The sequence below is a fragment of the Pimephales promelas genome, chromosome 19 (assembly GCF_988280905.1).
Source record: "Pimephales promelas chromosome 19, fPimPro1.hap1.1, whole genome shotgun sequence".
Lineage (NCBI taxonomy): Eukaryota > Metazoa > Chordata > Actinopteri > Cypriniformes > Leuciscidae > Pimephales > Pimephales promelas.
Genome location: NC_142787.1, coordinates 17,781,316 through 17,798,483, shown reverse-complemented (window position 1 = coordinate 17,798,483; position 17,168 = coordinate 17,781,316). Strand labels below are relative to the sequence as shown.

General features: G+C 37.6%; 1 protein-coding gene across 6 annotated transcripts in view; it reads left to right on the top strand.

Moving 5' to 3' along the window:
• The window catches only part of celf4 (CUGBP, Elav-like family member 4), a 136,576-nt gene that overhangs the window by 83,307 nt on the left and 36,101 nt on the right, over positions 1 to 17,168 (top strand). For all 6 annotated transcript variants that reach the window (XM_089123821.1, XM_089123818.1, XM_089123819.1 and 3 more), the window contains one exon: positions 1,999 to 2,195. In XM_089123821.1, the coding sequence (XP_088979947.1) occupies positions 1,999 to 2,126 (128 nt within the window). In that variant the 3' untranslated portion in view covers positions 2,127 to 2,195. The remainder of the gene's footprint in view (positions 1 to 1,998; positions 2,196 to 17,168) is intronic.

Genomic DNA, 17,168 nt, shown 5'->3' with positions numbered 1-17,168 from the left:
GTGCTGTGAAAACTGCAATGTAAACTGGTGACACAAGCAAAATAGTAGCTAATTTGTATATTTTACACCTAAAATGTCACTGGTCACATCATTCATTCTGAATCACACGGTGTGCACCTGGCTTAAAACCGAAAAAAAAAAAAAAAAAAGAATGAATGGAAAATGAAAGGGAAAAAAAGAAGATGTAGTGTAGCATCTTTATGTCTTTAATCAGCGCGGGACATGAGGCTGAAGGGGGAAACTGCGGAAGCGTGTTCGTGTGTCCCGTTTGTGACTAATGTGAACCTCTATATTTTAATTAGCGCTATCTGCAGCTTCTCTGGCTCCTTGACTTATCAGAGGCATCCCATGCATGAACAAACACAACGCTATTCGATTTCAACTTAATATAAACGCAGTTAGCAGGGGGTGTTTCAGAGACTCAGACGTGATGATCTGAAATGCTGAGCCAGCTGAAATCATCACAATACCTCAAGACAGACCGACGAGAGAGAGAAAATAGATGAGAAAATGAGAGGAAATAATTTGTTAACTGGAGTTTCGCTGATTTACACAAGAAATGGGAAATATGATAACTATACATAATATTAAATAATGCATTTTTGTCATAATTCAAGCTATCTTTTTAAGAAGCTAGTCTACAAATGAACAAACAACTAACAAATAGCTCATCAAATCAAAGCTTGGTTTTAGTCCATGTATGTTAGCTTTAAGACTATCAATATGCTAGCACACTTTGAAAAAATAATAACGATTCATTTTTCACTACGCAGATTTTGTTCTATAAATTTTTATTTTGTCTCACACAGATATTCTGCTTAAAAGGGGAATACGTTAACACAGGAGTAAATCCCTACTCAAGCACATGGTTTAATGTGGTTTTAAAGTATATAACTTATTTAAAAACAGCTTATGACATGGTTGCTTGCATAGCAGAAATACAATTTTCTTTCAAATTTCAGTACTTTTGGAGATATTAAGCTACATCTGAATATTAGCAGGCTAAGTTGATGTTATCAATATTTTGGGACCATTCTTTTAAAAGAGAAGATTATATTATATAATATATAAAATAAATAATATGATATTAAATATATTATAATACATTATATGTTAGTAATTGACAATTATTCATTAGCAACAGATGGCTTCAAAGCTAACAGACATTTAAAAAAAAATATGAATGGCAAAACTATGCTATTTTGCTCAAAGCTAAACTACTTTCACGCCTCAAAATGTAGTTCGTTTTTCTGTATTCTGCATGTTATTAACTCTTTCCTTGCCATTGACGGTAATTACACAATGCGTCTCCACCATTGCAGGAATTTTCCAGCAATCCATGTTTCATCTGTTATACTTTAAGGGTGCGCTATTACTTCATCTTCTGAAAGAGTACAGAACCTCCGGTTCAAAACACAGGTGGAAAAAAAAGCAGAAACAAGCGATCGAAGCATTGATTACGCACATGTAAGCTAACGTGATCATTAAATATTAAATAAATCAAAACTGCCAAACGTTACCGAATGAATGTCGACCCAGGACGAGATATAGGGATATGCAAGCTTTGAGGCAAAAATTTTGGCGGGGAAACAGTTAAAAAGGACTCCTGGCTAACCTCTAATTCTAGGAGTGAATAAATATTGTGTTAGGTTTTGCATGTTTTTTGTGCTTCTGATTATTGTGTATCAAATGTATGCTGTTGTATTGTATTGATTGTGCATATATGTTGTTGAATGTTAAACATGTATCTGGTAAATGTGTCACGATGACTTAAGTAAACTTGTTTGACACCCTTCCCTCCCCTTCATTTCACGCTCACCTCATTCTTTATCATAAAATCATTTTCTGGCCTCACCGTAACCCATTTCTCACGCCCCCTCCGACTCCACCTTCCCTCAATCCTATCTAACGTCCATCTGTCCATTGCATTACCTTCTCATCCATCTGGTGCTAACCTGTCGCCCTCTCTGTCTCCATCTTTCTCCCTGCATTCTCCAGGCTTTGTGAGCTTTGATAACCCAGGCAGCGCTCAGGCCGCCATCCAGTCCATGAACGGCTTTCAGATCGGCATGAAGAGACTCAAAGTGCAGCTGAAGAGGCCAAAGGACGCCAACCGCCCATATTAGCCCCGTCCCTCCCCCCAGCCACCCCTGACCCTGGGGGTGAAGGCCGCCGCTGCGCACAGGGAACAACAGGTCAGCCAAATCACCTTGGAGCTAAAAGACACACATACAATATTAGTGAATGAATTGCTTTAGATAAAGGGATAGTTCACCCAAAAATGAAAATTACCCCATGATTTACTCAAGCCAACCTAGGTGTATATGGCATTCTTTCAGAGAAATACAATCGAAGCTATATTTAAAAATGTCCTGGCTCTTCCAAGCTTTATAATGGCAGTGAATGGCCATTTCTGTTATGAAGTCCACAAAAGTGCATCTATCCATCATAAAAGTGCTCAACACGGCTCCGGGGGTTTAATAAAGTCCTTCTGAAGCAAAGCCATGCGTTTATATAAGAAAAATATTTATATTTAACACATTACAAAGTAAAATTCTAGCTTATGACCAAACGGCCATACACAGTCTACTTGCGCCTAAAGCGCAACATATTACGTCAGAAGTAATGTAGTGCGTCATGGCGTAGTGTAAATATCAGCAGTACATCACAAAAGTTGCGTTTTTTTTATTTTGTAATCTGTTCGTTTGGGCTGGAAGCTAGTTATTTTACTTTATAAAGTTTTAAATATTTGTATTTTTCTTAAAAAAAAAAAAACACAAAGCTTAATTCCCTTTAAATTTGTGAACTGATTGATTTGAAAAGAATTAGCTCAAAACAATGATCCGTTCATTGTCCTTGTTCTTGCTCGGCACAATTACGTAAATGATAAAGTCTTTTTTCTTACTATGTAGTTTCACACTGAAACGTCACAAAATGGCTTGTGAATGTGGTTTCATGTTGACTTTAAGTCTGCAGTATAACAGCACATGATATTAAAAAGGACTGTGGCAGAGGGGGAAAGATTAGTCGTCTCCATGCAGCTCATATCATCTCACATCTCCTCATCTAAATGAAGATGGAAAATCAATGCTGTGTCATTAATTTACCCTGCTGATGCTTTTTACTGGGCCAAGTTATTACCTACTTACAAAGCTAGTGAGCCATCTCCGCCTCTGTAGACGACACAGTACAGTATTTAAAAAAAAAAAATATTTAAACGTCCTTAATACAACAAAAAAACTCAATTTTAACAGAATATCTGGATGTAAGAGTTATTTTTATTAATTAAGAAAATTATTTTTTGTGATGCATAGAATCACCATCAAATGGTTTGAAAAACAAATAAGAAGTTGCGAATGTACCTAAGGTGTTTTTTTTTTTGTTTTTTTTTTTTTAAATAAGCTTAGTTTAGTAGCTCTTAAAACAAATTCATGATGTGATTGTACAAAAATCTGTATTCATGGCATGTATCTATTTTTAACCATTATCCCTGAAGAGAAAAATTATTAAATTATGTAATTATAATAATAATAATATATATATATATATATATATATATACTGTATATATACTGTATATATACGTATATACTTCCACCAATGGGATATTGGAGAATTAGAGGTACCATTTTAGAAGAAAACATAGGTATGTCTTTATTACAGACTCTGCTAAGTAAATCAACCTGCATATCCATATTCAATTATTTCCTCAGCTTCTTTTAATGAATGAACTTTTAACATAAACAAAGACACATTGCTGTGGCATTACTGTGTTTTTAATATTATTCCAGTGCAAACATGTTGGGCTCTCAAAAAAACATACAATGATTGCACAAAACTGAAAAGTAGCCTATTAAGTAAAAAAAAATAAATGGGATATTGGAAAATAAAAAAACTACCATTTTAGAAGAACAAAAAATATGTATGTCTTTATTACAGACTTTGAAATGTTTAGTGAACCAACCTGCATTTCCATACTTAATTATTTTTTCTGCTTCTATTCATTAATGAACTTTTTAACAAACTTTTTACAATTATTTTTTTATTATTCCAGTGTAAACATTGTGGGCTCTCAAAAAACATTTACTGATGGCACAAAATTATAGAAAGTATTAAGTGAAGCATACTTTTCACCATAGGCTGCCGCTTTATCTCACCTACAGAGGGAAGTTTACAGTTAATGAGATACTTGTGGTTTCTCTTGCTGGCGTACAATAGACTGGATGTCAATGTCAATGTTAGTGCAGCCAATCCTCATGAGTGGAAACAGAACGTCATCGCTGATCCTGTTTCTCTCTTTCAACTTGATATATTTCATTTCCCTTTGAATTCTGTAAATAGGTAGTCTGTTTCCCATCTCGTCTGAAAAGTGCGATTTTCTTGGTTCACTTTTCTTTTTTTCCCGCTCATGGTTTTCTTCATCGTTGACTGTAGTGACGCTGGTCAGAGTCACACAACTAAGCATGTTTTACACGAAGGCGCCCTCTATCGGTATACTTTATCATTACAGTTGGAATTGGTTCAGTTGCGCAACCCGTTTTCACGCGATAAAACATATGAAACCAACATTTCTATGGTATTGGAAAATTGGCCAGTTGCCCATCCCTGCTCTAGACCCTTCCAGAGCTGAGATATCGAAACTCAAAAATTCGACCCGAAAAAAAAAAAAACGACAGTGGTATCCCTTTTGTGTTTTTTTTTTTTTCGGGCGAAAAATAACATTTCTCCAATCTTCTCAAAACTCTGGATTCTGATAGAGGGCCATGAGACTTAAACTTGAGTGCAAAAATGGAGGCTCTAGACCCTTCCAAAGCTGAGATATCGAAACTCAAAAATTCGACCCCAAAAAAAAAACGACAGTGGTACCCCTTTCGTTTTTTTTTTCGGGCGAAAAATTACGTTTCTCCAATCTTCTAAAAACTCTGGATTCTGATAGAGGGCCATGAGACTTAAACCTGAGTGCAAAAATGGAGGCTCTAGACCCTTCCAGAGCTGAGATATCGAAACTCAAAAATTTGACCCCCAAAAAAACGACAGTGGTACCCCTTTCGTTTTTTTGTTTTTTTTTCGGGCGAAAAATTAAGTTTCTCCAATCTTCTCAAAACTCTGTATTCTGATAGAGGGCCATGAGACTTAGACCTGAGTGCAAAAATGGAGGCTCTAGACCCTTCCAGAGCTGAGATATCAAAACTCAAAAATTCGACCCGAAAAAAAAAAACGACAGTGGTACCCCTTTCGTTTTTTTTTTTCGGGCGAAAAAGTAAGTTTCTCCAATCTTCTCAAAACTCTGGATTATGATAGAGGGCTGTGAGACTTAAACCTGAGTGCAAAAATGGAGGCTCTAGACCCTTCCAGAGCTGAGATATCGAAACTCAAAAATTTGACCCCCAAAAAAACGACAGTGGTACCCCTTTTGTGCTTTTTTTTTTTCGGGCGAAAAATAAAATTTCTCCAATCTTCTCAAAACTCTGGATTCTGATAGAGGGCCATGAGACTTAGTCCTGAGTGCAAAAATGGAGGCTCTAGACCCTTCCAGAGCTGAGATATCGAAACTCAAAAATTCGACCCAAAAAAAAACGACAGTGGTACCCCTTTCGTTTTTTGTTTTTTTTTCGGGCGAAAAATTAAGTTTCTCCAATCTTCTCAAAACTCTGGATTCTGATAGAGGGCCATGAGACTTAAACCAGAAACCCACCCCCCCCCCCCCCAAAAAAACGAAAGGGGTACCACTGTCGGTTTTTTTGGGGGTCGAATTTTTGAGTTTCGATATCTCAGCTCTGGAGGGGTCTAGAGCCTCCATTTTTGCACTCAGGTTTAAGTCTCACAGCCCTCTATCAGAATCCAGAGTTTTGAGAAGATTGGAGAAACTTTATTTTTCCTCCGAAAAAAAAAAAGCGAAAGGGGTACCACTGTCGGTTTTTTTTTGGGTCGAATTTTTGAGTTTCGATATCTCAGCTCTGGAAGGGTCTAGAGCCTCCATTTTTGCACTCAGGTCTAAGTCTCATGGCCCTCTATCAGAATCCAGAGTTTTGAGAAGATTGGAGAAATTTAATTTTTCGCCCGAAAAAAAAAACACGAAAGGGGTACCACTGTCGTTTTTTTTTTTGGGTCGAATTTTTGAGTTTCGATATCTCAGCTCTGGAAGGGTCTAGAGCCTCCATTTTTGCACTCAGGTCTAAGTCTCATTGCCCTCTATCAGAATCCAGAGTTTTGAGAAGATTGGAGAAACTTAATTTTTCGCCCGAAAAAAAAAACGAAAGGCGTACCACTGTCGTTTTTTTTTTCGGGTCGAATTTTTGAGTTTCAATCTTATTTGGAGAATTATTCTTATATAATTATCTTATATAATTATTCTGCAAAAATGGAGGCTCTAGACCAGGGATGGGCAACTTTGATGATAGCGGGGGCCACAAATATTTTATCATCACTATCCAAGGGCCAAGTGTGACGTGCACTTCCACCAATGGGATATTGGAGAATTAGAGGTACCATTTTAGAAAAAACATATGTAGGTATGTCTTTATTACAGACTCTGCTAAGTAAATCAACCTGCATATCCATATTCAATTATTTCCTCAGCTTCTTTTAATGAATGAACTTTTAACATAAACAAAGACACATTGCTGTGGCATTACTGTGTTTTTAATATTATTCCAGTGAAAACATGTTGGGCTCTCAAAAAACATACAATGATTGCACAAAACTGAAAATTAGCCTATTAAGTAAAACACAAATAAATGGGATATTGGAAAATAAAAAAAAACTACCATTTTAGAAGAACAAAACATGTGTATGTCTTTATTACAGACTCTGAAATGTTTAGTGAACCAACCTGCATTTCCATACTTAATTATTTTTTTCTGCTTCTATTCATTAATGAACTTTTTAACAAACTTTTTAAAATTATTTTTTTATTATTCCAGTGTAAACATTGTGGGCTCTCAAAAAACATTTACTGATGGCACAAAATTATAGAAAGTATTAAGTGAAGCATACTTTTCACCATAGGCTGCCGCTTTATCTCACCTACAGAGGGAAGTTTACAGTTAATGAGATACTTGTGGTTTCTCTTGCTGGCGTACAATAGACTGGATGTCAATGTCAATGTTAGTGCAGCCAATCCTCATGAGCGGAAACAGAACGTCATCGCTGATCCTGTTTCTCTCTTTCAACTTGATATATTTCATTTCCCTTTGAATTCTGTAAAAAGGTAGTCTGTTTCCCATCTCGTCTGAAAAGTGCGATTTTCTTGGTTCAGTTTTCTTTTTTTCCCGCTCATGGTTCTCTTCATCGTTGACTGTAGTGACGCTGGTCAGAGTCGTACAACTAAGCATGTTTTGCACGAAGGCGCCCTCTATCGGTATACTTTATCATTACATTTGGAATTGGTTCTGATGCGCAACCCGTTTTCACGCGATAAAAAATATGAAACCAACATTTCTATGGTATTTGAAAATTGACCCGCGGGCCGCACTGAGTGAGGAGGCGGGCCACATGCGAAAAATTAAGTTTCTCCAATCTTCTCAAAACTCTGGATTATGATAGAGGGCCGTGGGACTTTGACCTGAGTGCAAAAATGGAGGCTCTAGACCCTTCCAGAGCTGAGATATCAAAATTCAAAATTTCTACCCGAAAAAAAAACGACAGTGCTACTTACCCCTTTCGTTTTTTTTTTCGTTTTTGGGCGAAAAATTAAGTTTCTCCAATCTTCTCAAAACTCTGGATTATGATAGAGGGCTGTGAGACTTTGACCTGAGTGCAAAAATGGAGGCTCTAGACCCTTCCAGAGCTGAGATATCAAAATTCAAAATTTCGACCCGAAAAAAAAAACCGACAGTGTTACCCCTTTCGTTTTTTTTTTTTCGTTTTTGGGCGAAAAATTAAGTTTCTCCAATCTTCTCAAAACTCTGGATTATGATAGAGGGCTGTGAGACTTTGACCTGAGTGCAAAAATGGAGGCTCTAGACCCTTCCAGAGCTGAGATATCAAAATTCAAAATTTCGACCCGAAAAAAAAACGACAGTGTTACCCCTTTCGTTTTTTCGTTTTTGGGCGAAAAATTAAGTTTCTCCAATCTTCCCAAAACTCTGGATTATGATAGAGGGCTGTGAGACTTTGACCTGAGTGCAAAAATGGAGGCTCTAGACCCTTCCAGAGCTGAGATATCAAAATTCAAAATTTCTACCCGAAAAAAAAAACACCAGTGTTACCCCTTTCGTTTTTTTTTTTTTTCGTTTTTGGGCGAAAAATTAGGTTTCTCCAATCTTCTCAAAACTCTTGATTATGATAGAGGGCTGTGAGACTTTGACCTGAGTGCAAAAATGGAGGCTCTAGACCCTTCCAGAGCTGAGATATCAAAATTAAAAATTTCGACCCGAAAAAAATCCGACAGTGTTACCCCTTTCGTTTTTTTTCGTTTTTGGGCGAAAAATTAAGTTTCTCCAATCTTCTCAAAACTCTGGATTATGATAGAGGGCTGTGAGACTTTGACCTGAGTGCAAAAATGGAGGCTCTAGACCCTTCCAGAGCTGAGATATCGAAACTCAAAATTTTGACTCGAAAAAAAACGACAGTGTTACCCCTTTCGTTTTTTTTCGTTTTTGGGCAAAAAATTAAGTTTCTCCAATCTTCTCAAAACTCTGGATTATGGTAGAGGGCTGTGAGACTTTGACCTGAGTGCAAAAATGGAGGGTCTAGACCCTTCCAGAGCTGAGATATCAAAATTCAAAATTTCGACCCGAAAAAAAAAATGACAGTGTTACCCCTTTCGTTTTTTCGTTTTTGGGCGAAAAATTAAGTTTCTCCAATCTTCTCAAAACTCTGGATTATGATAGAGGGCTGTGAGACTTTGACCTGAGTGCAAAAATGGAGGCTCTAGACCCTTCCAGAGCTGAGATATCAAAATTCAAAATTTCGACCCGAAAAAAAAAAACGACAGTGTTACCCCTTTCGTTTTTTTTCGTTTTTGGGCGAAAACTTAAGTTTCTCCAATCTTCTCAAAACTCTGGATTATGATAGAGGGCTGTGAGACTTTGACCTGAGTGCAAAAATGGAGGCTCTAGACCCTTCCAGAGCTGAGATATCAAAATTCAAAATTTCGACCCAAAAAAAAAACGACAGTGTTACCCCTTTCGTTTTTTTTTTGTTTTTGGGCGAAAAATTAAGTTTCTCCAATCTTCTCAAAACTCTGGATTATGATAGAGGGCTGTGAGACTTTGACCTGAGTGCAAAAATGGAGGCTCTAGACCCTTCCAGAGCTGAGATATCAAAATTCAAAATTTCGACCCGAAAAAAAAAACGACAGTGTTACCCCTTTCGTTTTTTTTTTGTTTTTGGGCGAAAAATTAAGTTTCTCCAATCTTCTCAAAACTGTGGATTATGATAGAGGGCTGTGAGACTTTGACTTGAGTGCAAAAATGGAGGCTCTAGACCCTTCCAGAGCTGAGATATCAAAATTCAAAATTTCGACCCGAAAAAAAAACGACAGTGTTACCCCTTTCGTTTTTTTTTCGTTTTTGGGCGAAAAATTAAGTTTCTCCAATCTTCTCAAAACTCTGGATTATGATAGAGGGCTGTGAGACTTTGACTTGAGTGCAAAAATGGAGGCTCTAGACCCTTCCAGAGCTGAGATATCAAAATTCAAAATTTCGACCCGAAAAAAAAAACGACAGTGTTACCCCTTTCGTTTTTTTTCCTTTTTGGGCGAAAAATTAAGTTTCTCCAATCTTCTCAAAACTCTGGATTATTATAGAGGGCTGTGAGACTTTGACCTGAGTGCAAAAATGGAGGCTCTAGACCCTTCCAGAGCTGAGATATCAAAATTCAAAATTTCGACCCGAAAAAAAAACGACAGTGTTACCCCTTTCGTTTTTTTTCGTTTTTGGGCGAAAAATTAAGTTTCTCCAATCTTCTCAAAACTCTGGATTATGATAGAGGGCTGTGAGACTTTGACCTGAATGCAAAAATGGAGGCTCTAGACCCTTCCAGAGCTGAGATATCAAAATTCAAAATTTCGACCCGAAAAAAAACCGACAGTGTTACCCCTTTCGTTTTTTTTCGTTTTTGGGCGAAAAATTAAGTTTCTCCAATCTTCTCAAAACTCTGGATTATGATAGAGGGCTGTGAGACTTTGACCTGAGTGCAAAAATGGAGGCTCTAGACCCTTCCAGAGCTGAGATATCAAAATTCAAAATTTCTACCCGCAAAAAAAACGACAGTGTTACCCCTTTCGTTTTTTTCGTTTTTGGGCGAAAAATTAAGTTTCTCCAATCTTCTCAAAACTCTGGATTATGATAGAGGGCTGTGAGACTTTGACCTGAGTGCAAAAATGGAGGCTCTAGACCCTTCCAGAGCTGAGATATCAAAATTCAAAATTTCGACCCGAAAAAAAAAAACGACAGTGTTACCCCTTTCGTTTTTTTCGTTTTTGGGCAAAAAATTAAGTTTCTCCAATCTTCTCAAAACTCTGGATTATGATAGAGGGCTGTGAGACTTTGACCTGAGTGCAAAAATGGAGGCTCTAGACCCTTCCAGAGCTGAGATATCAAAATTCAAAATTTCGACCCGAAAAAAAAACGACAGTGTTACCCCTTTCGTTTTTTTTCATTTTTGGGCGAAAAATTAAGTTTCTCCAATCTTCTCAAAACTCTGGATTATGATAGAGGGCTGTGAGACTTTGACCTGAGTGCAAAAATGGAGGCTCTAGACTCTTCCAGAGCTGAGATATCAAAATTCAAAATTTCGACCCGAAAAAAAAACGACAGTGTTACCCCTTTCGTTTTTTTTCGTTTTTTGGGCGAAAAATTAAGTTTCTCCAATCTTCTCAAAACTCTGGATTATGATAGAGGGCTGTGAGACTTTGACCTGAGTGCAAAAATGGAGGCTCTAGACCCTTCCAGAGCTGAGATATCAAAATTCAAAATTTCGACCCGAAAAAAAAAAAACGACAGTGTTACCCCTTTCGTTTTTTTTTTTTGTTTTTGGGCAAAAAATTAAGTTTCTCCAATCTTCTCAAAACTCTGGATTATGATAGAGGGCTGTGAGACTTTGACCTGAGTGCAAAAATGGAGGCTCTAGACCCTTCCAGAGCTGAGATATCAAAATTCAAAATTTCGACCCGAAAAAAAAAAAACGACAGTGTTACCCCTTTCGTTTTTTTTTTGTTTTTGGGCGAAAAATTAAGTTTCTCCAATCTTCTCAAAACTCTGGATTATGATAGAGGGCTGTGAGACTTTGACTTGAGTGCAAAAATGGAGGCTCTAGACCCTTCCAGAGCTGAGATATCAAAATTCAAAATTTCGACCCAAAAAAAAAAACGACAGTGTTACCCCTTTCGTTTTTTTTTCGTTTTTGGGCGAAAAATTAAGTTTCTCCAATCTTCTCAAAACTCTGGATTATGATAGAGGGCTGTGAGACTTTGACCTGAATGCAAAAATGGAGGCTCTAGACCCTTCCAGAGCTGAGATATCAAAATTCAAAATTTCGACCCGAAAAAAAAACAACAGTGTTACCCCTTTCGTTTTTTTCGTTTTTGGGCGAAAAATTAAGTTTCTCCAATCTTCTCAAAACTCTGGATTATGATAGAGGGCTGTGAGACTTTGACCTGAATGCAAAAATGGAGGCTCTAGACCCTTCCAGAGCTGAGATATCAAAATTCAAAATTTCGACCCGAAAAAAAAACGACAGTGTTACCCCTTTCGTTTTTTTCGTTTTTGGGCGAAAAATTAAGTTTCTCCAATCTTCTCAAAACTCTGGATTATGATAGAGGGCTGTGAGACTTTGACCTGAGTGCAAAAATGGAGGCTCTAGACCCTTCCAGAGCTGAGATATCAAAATTCAAAATTTCAACCCGCAAAAAAAACGACAGTGTTACCCCTTTCGTTTTTTTCGTTTTTGGGCGAAAAATTAAGTTTCTCCAATCTTCTCAAAACTCTGGATTATGATAGAGGGCTGTGAGACTTTGACCTGAGTGCAAAAATGGAGGCTCTAGACCCTTCCAGAGCTGAGATATCAAAATTCAAAATTTCGACCCGAAAAAAAAAAACGACAGTGTTACCCCTTTCGTTTTTTTCGTTTTTGGGCGAAAAATTAAGTTTCTCCAATCTTCTCAAAACTCTGGATTATGATAGAGGGCTGTGAGACTTTGACCTGAGTGCAAAAATGGAGGCTCTAGACCCTTCCAGAGCTGAGATATCAAAATTCAAAATTTCGACCCGAAAAAAAAACGACAGTGTTACCCCTTTCGTTTTTTTTTCGTTTTTGGGCGAAAAATTAAGTTTCTCCAATCTTCTCAAAACTCTGGATTATGATAGAGGGCTGTGAGACTTTGACCTGAGTGCAAAAATGGAGGCTCTAGACCCTTCCAGAGCTGAGATATCAAAATTCAAAATTTCGACCCGAAAAAAAAACGACAGTGTTACCCCTTTCGTTTTTTTTTTCGTTTTTGGGCGAAAAATTAAGTTTCTCCAATCTTCTCAAAGCTCTGGATTATGATAGAGGGCTGTGAGACTTTGACCTGAGTGCAAAAATGGAGGCTCTAGACCCTTCCAGAGCTGAGATATCAAAATTCAAAATTTCGACCCAAAAAAAAAACGACAGTGTTACCCCTTTCGTGTTTTTTTCGTTTTTGGGCGAAAAATTAAGTTTCTCCAATCTTCTCAAAACTCTGGATTATGATAGAGGGCTGTGAGACTTTGACCTGAGTGCAAAAATGGAGGCTCTAGACCCTTCCAGAGCTGAGATATCAAAATTCAAAATTTCGACCCGAAAAAAAAAACGACAGTGTTACCCCTTTCGTTTTTTTTTGTTTTTGGGCGAAAAATTAAGTTTCTCCAATCTTCTCAAAACTCTGGATTATGATAGAGGGCTGTGAGACTTTGACTTGAGTGCAAAAATGGAGGCTCTAGACCCTTCCAGAGCTGAGATATCAAAATTCAAAATTTCGACCCGAAAAAAAACGACAGTGTTACCCCTTTCGTTTTTTTTCGTTTTTGGGCGAAAAATTAAGTTTCTCCAATCTTCTCAAAACTATGGATTATGATAGAGGGCTGTGAGACTTTGACCTGAATGCAAAAATGGAGGCTCTAGACCCTTCCAGAGCTGAGATATCAAAATTCAAAATTTCGACCCGAAAAAAAAACGACAGTGTTACCCCTTTCGTTTTTTTTCGTTTTTGGGCAAAAATTAAGTTTCTCCAATCTTCTCAAAACTCTGGATTATGATAGAGGTCTGTGAGACTTTGACCTGAGTGCAAAAATGGAGGCTCTAGACCCTTCCAGAGCTGAGATATCAAAATTCAAAATTTCGACCCGAAAAAAAAACGACAGTGTTACCCCTTTCGTTTTTTTTTTCGTTTTTGGGCGAAAAATTAAGTTTCTCCAATCTTCTCAAAGCTCTGGATTATGATAGAGGGCTGTAAGACTTTGACCTGAGTGCAAAAATGGAGGCTCTAGACCCTTCCAGAGCTGAGATATCAAAATTCAAAATTTCGACCCAAAAAAAAACGACAGTGTTACCCCTTTCGTGTTTTTTCCGTTTTTGGGCGAAAAATTAAGTTTCTCCAATCTTCTCAAAACTCTGGATTATGATAGAGGGCTGTGAGACTTTGACCTGAGTGCAAAAATGGAGGCTCTAGACCCTTCCAGAGCTGAGATATCAAAATTCAAAATTTCGACCCGAAAAAAAAAACGACAGTGTTACCCCTTTCGTTTTTTTTTGTTTTTGGGCGAAAAATTAAGTTTCTCCAATCTTCTCAAAACTCTGGATTATGATAGAGGGCTGTGAGACTTTGACTTGAGTGCAAAAATGGAGGCTCTAGACCCTTCCAGAGCTGAGATATCAAAATTCTAAATTTCGACCCGAAAAAAAACGACAGTGTTACCCCTTTCGTTTTTTTTCGTTTTTGGGCGAAAAATTAAGTTTCTCCAATCTTCTCAAAACTCTGGATTATGATAGAGGGCTGTGAGACTTTGACTTGAGTGCAAAAATGGAGGCTCTAGACCCTTCCAGAGCTGAGATATCAAAATTCAAAATTTCGACCCGAAAAAAAAAACGACAGTGTTACCCCTTTCGTTTTTTTTCGTTTTTGGGCGAAAAATTAAGTTTCTCCAATCTTCTCAAAACTCTGGATTATGATAGAGGGCTGTGAGACTTTGACCTGAGTGCAAAAATGGAGGCTCTAGACCCTTCCAGAGCTGAGATATCAAAATTCAAAATTTCGACCCGAAAAAAAAACGACAGTGTTACCCCTTTCGTTTTTTTTTTCGTTTTTGGGCGAAAAATTAAGTTTCTCCAATCTTCTCAAAACTCTGGATTATGATAGAGGGCTGTGAGACTTTGACTTGAGTGCAAAAATGGAGGCTCTAGACCCTTCCAGAGCTGAGATATCAAAATTCAAAATTTCGACCCGAAAAAAAAACGGCAGTGTTACCCCTTTCGTTTTTTTTCGTTTTTGGGCGAAAAATTAAGTTTCTCCAATCTTCTCAAAACTCTGGATTATGATAGAGGGCTGTGAGACTTTGACCTGAGTGCAAAAATGGAGGCTCTAGACCCTTCCAGAGCTGAGATATCAAAATTCAAAATTTCAACCCGCAAAAAAAAACGACAGTGTTACCCCTTTCGTTTTTTTTCGTTTTTGGGCGAAAAATTAAGTTTCTCCAATCTTCTCAAAACTCTGGATTATGATAGAGGGCTGTGAGACTTTGACCTGAGTGCAAAAATGGAGGCTCTAGACCCTTCCAGAGCTGAGATATCAAAATTCAAAATTTCGACCCGAAAAAAAACGACAGTGTTACCCCTTTCGTTTTTTTTTTTCGTTTTTGGGCGAAAAATTAAGTTTCTACAATCTTCTCAAAACTCTGGATTATGATAGAGGGCTGTGAGACTTTGACCTGAGTGCAAAAATGGAGGCTCTAGACCCTTCCAGAGCTGAGATATCAAAATTCAAAATTTCGACCCGAAAAAAAACGACAGTGTTACCCCTTTCGTTTTTTTTCGTTTTTGGGCGAAAAATTAAGTTTCTCCAATCTTCTCAAAACTCTGGATTATGATAGAGGGCTGTGAGACTTTGACCTGAGTGCAAAAATGGAGGCTCTAGACCCTTCCAGAGCTGAGATATCAAAATTCAAAATTTCGACCCGAAAAAAAAACGACAGTGTTACCCCCTTCGTTTTTTTTTCGTTTTTGGGCGAAAAATTAAGTTTCTCCAATCTTCTCAAAACTCTGGATTATGATAGAGGGCTGTGAGACTTTGACCTGAGTGCAAAAATGGAGGCTCTAGACCCTTCCAGAGCTGAGATATCAAAATACAAAATTTCGACCCGAAAAAAAAACGACAGTGTTACCCCTTTCGTTTTTTTTCGTTTTTGGGCGAAAAATTAAGTTTCTCCAATCTTCTCAAAACTCTGGATTATGATAGAGGGCTGTGAGACTTTGACCTGAGTGCAAAAATGGAGGCTCTAGACCCTTCCAGAGCTGAGATATCAAAATTCAAAATTTCGACCCGAAAAAAAAACGACAGTGTTACCCCTTTCGTTTTTTTTTTCGTTTTTGGGCGAAAATTAAGTTTCTCCAATCTTCTCAAAACTCTGGATTATGATAGAGGGCTGTGAGACTTTGACTTGAGTGCAAAAATGGAGGCTCTAGACCCTTCCAGAGCTGAGATATCAAAATTCAAAATTTCGACCCGAAAAAAAAAACGACAGTGTTACCCCTTTCGTTTTTTTTTTTGTTTTTGGGCGAAAAATTAAGTTTCTCCAATCTTCTCAAAACTCTGGATTATGATAGAGGGCTGTGAGACTTTGACTTGAGTGCAAAAATGGAGGCTCTAGACCCTTCCAGAGCTGAGATATCAAAATTCAAAATTTCGACCCGAAAAAAAAACGACAGTGTTACCCCTTTCGTTTTTTTTTCGTTTTTGGGCGAAAAATTAAGTTTCTCCAATCTTCTCAAAACTCTGGATTATGATAGAGGGCTGTGAGACTTTGACTTGAGTGCAAAAATGGAGGCTCTAGACCCTTCCAGAGCTGATATATCAAAATTCAAAATTTCAACCCGCAAAAAAAACGACAGTGTTACCCCTTTCGTTTTTTTTTTTCGTTTTTGGGCGAAAAATTAAGTTTCTCCAATCTTCTCAAAACTCTGGATTATGATAGAGGGCTGTGAGACTTTGACCTGAGTGCAAAAATGGAGGCTCTAGACCCTTCCAGAGCTGAGATATCAAAATTCAAAATTTCAACCCGCAAAAAAAACGACAGTGCTACCCCTTTCGTTTTTTTCGTTTTTGGGCGAAAAATTAAGTTTCTCCAATCTTCTCAAAACTCTGGATTATGATAGAGGGCTGTGAGACTTTGACCTGAGTGCAAAAATGGAGGCTCTAGACCCTTCCAGAGCTGAGATATCAAAATTCAAAATTTCGACCCGAAAAAAAAACGACAGTGTTACCCCTTTCGTTTTTTTTCGTTTTTGGGCGAAAAATTAAGTTTCTCCAATCTTCTCAAAACTCTGGATTATGATAGAGGGCTGTGAGACTTTGACCTGAGTGCAAAAATGGAGGCTCTAGACCCTTCCAGAGCTGAGATATCAAAATTCAAAATTTCGACCGGAAAAAAAAAAACGACAGTGTTACCCCTTTCGTTTTTTTTCGTTTTTGGGCGAAAAATTAAGTTTCTCCAATCTTCTCAAAATTCTGGATTATGATAGAGGGCTGTGAGACTTTGACCTGAGTGCAAAAATGGAGGCTCTAGACCCTTCCAGAGCTGAGATATCAAAATTCAAAATTTCGACCCGAAAAAAAAACGACAGTGTTACCCCTTTCGTTTTTTTTTTTCGTTTTTGGGCGAAAAATTAAGTTTCTCCAATCTTCTCAAAACTCTGGATTATGATAGAGGGCTGTGAGACTTTGACTTGAGTGCAAAAATGGAGGCTCTAGACCCTTCCAGAGCTGAGATATCAAAATTCAAAATTTCGACCGGAAAAAAAAAACGACAGTGTTACCCCTTTCGTTTTTTTTTTGTTTTTGGGCGAAAAATTAAGTTTCTCCAATCTTCTCAAAACTCTGGATTATGATAGAGGGCTGTGAGACTTTGACCTGAGTGCAAAAATGGAGGCTCTAGACCCTTCCAGAGCTGAGATATCAAAGTTCAAAATTTCGACCCGAAAAAAAAACGACAG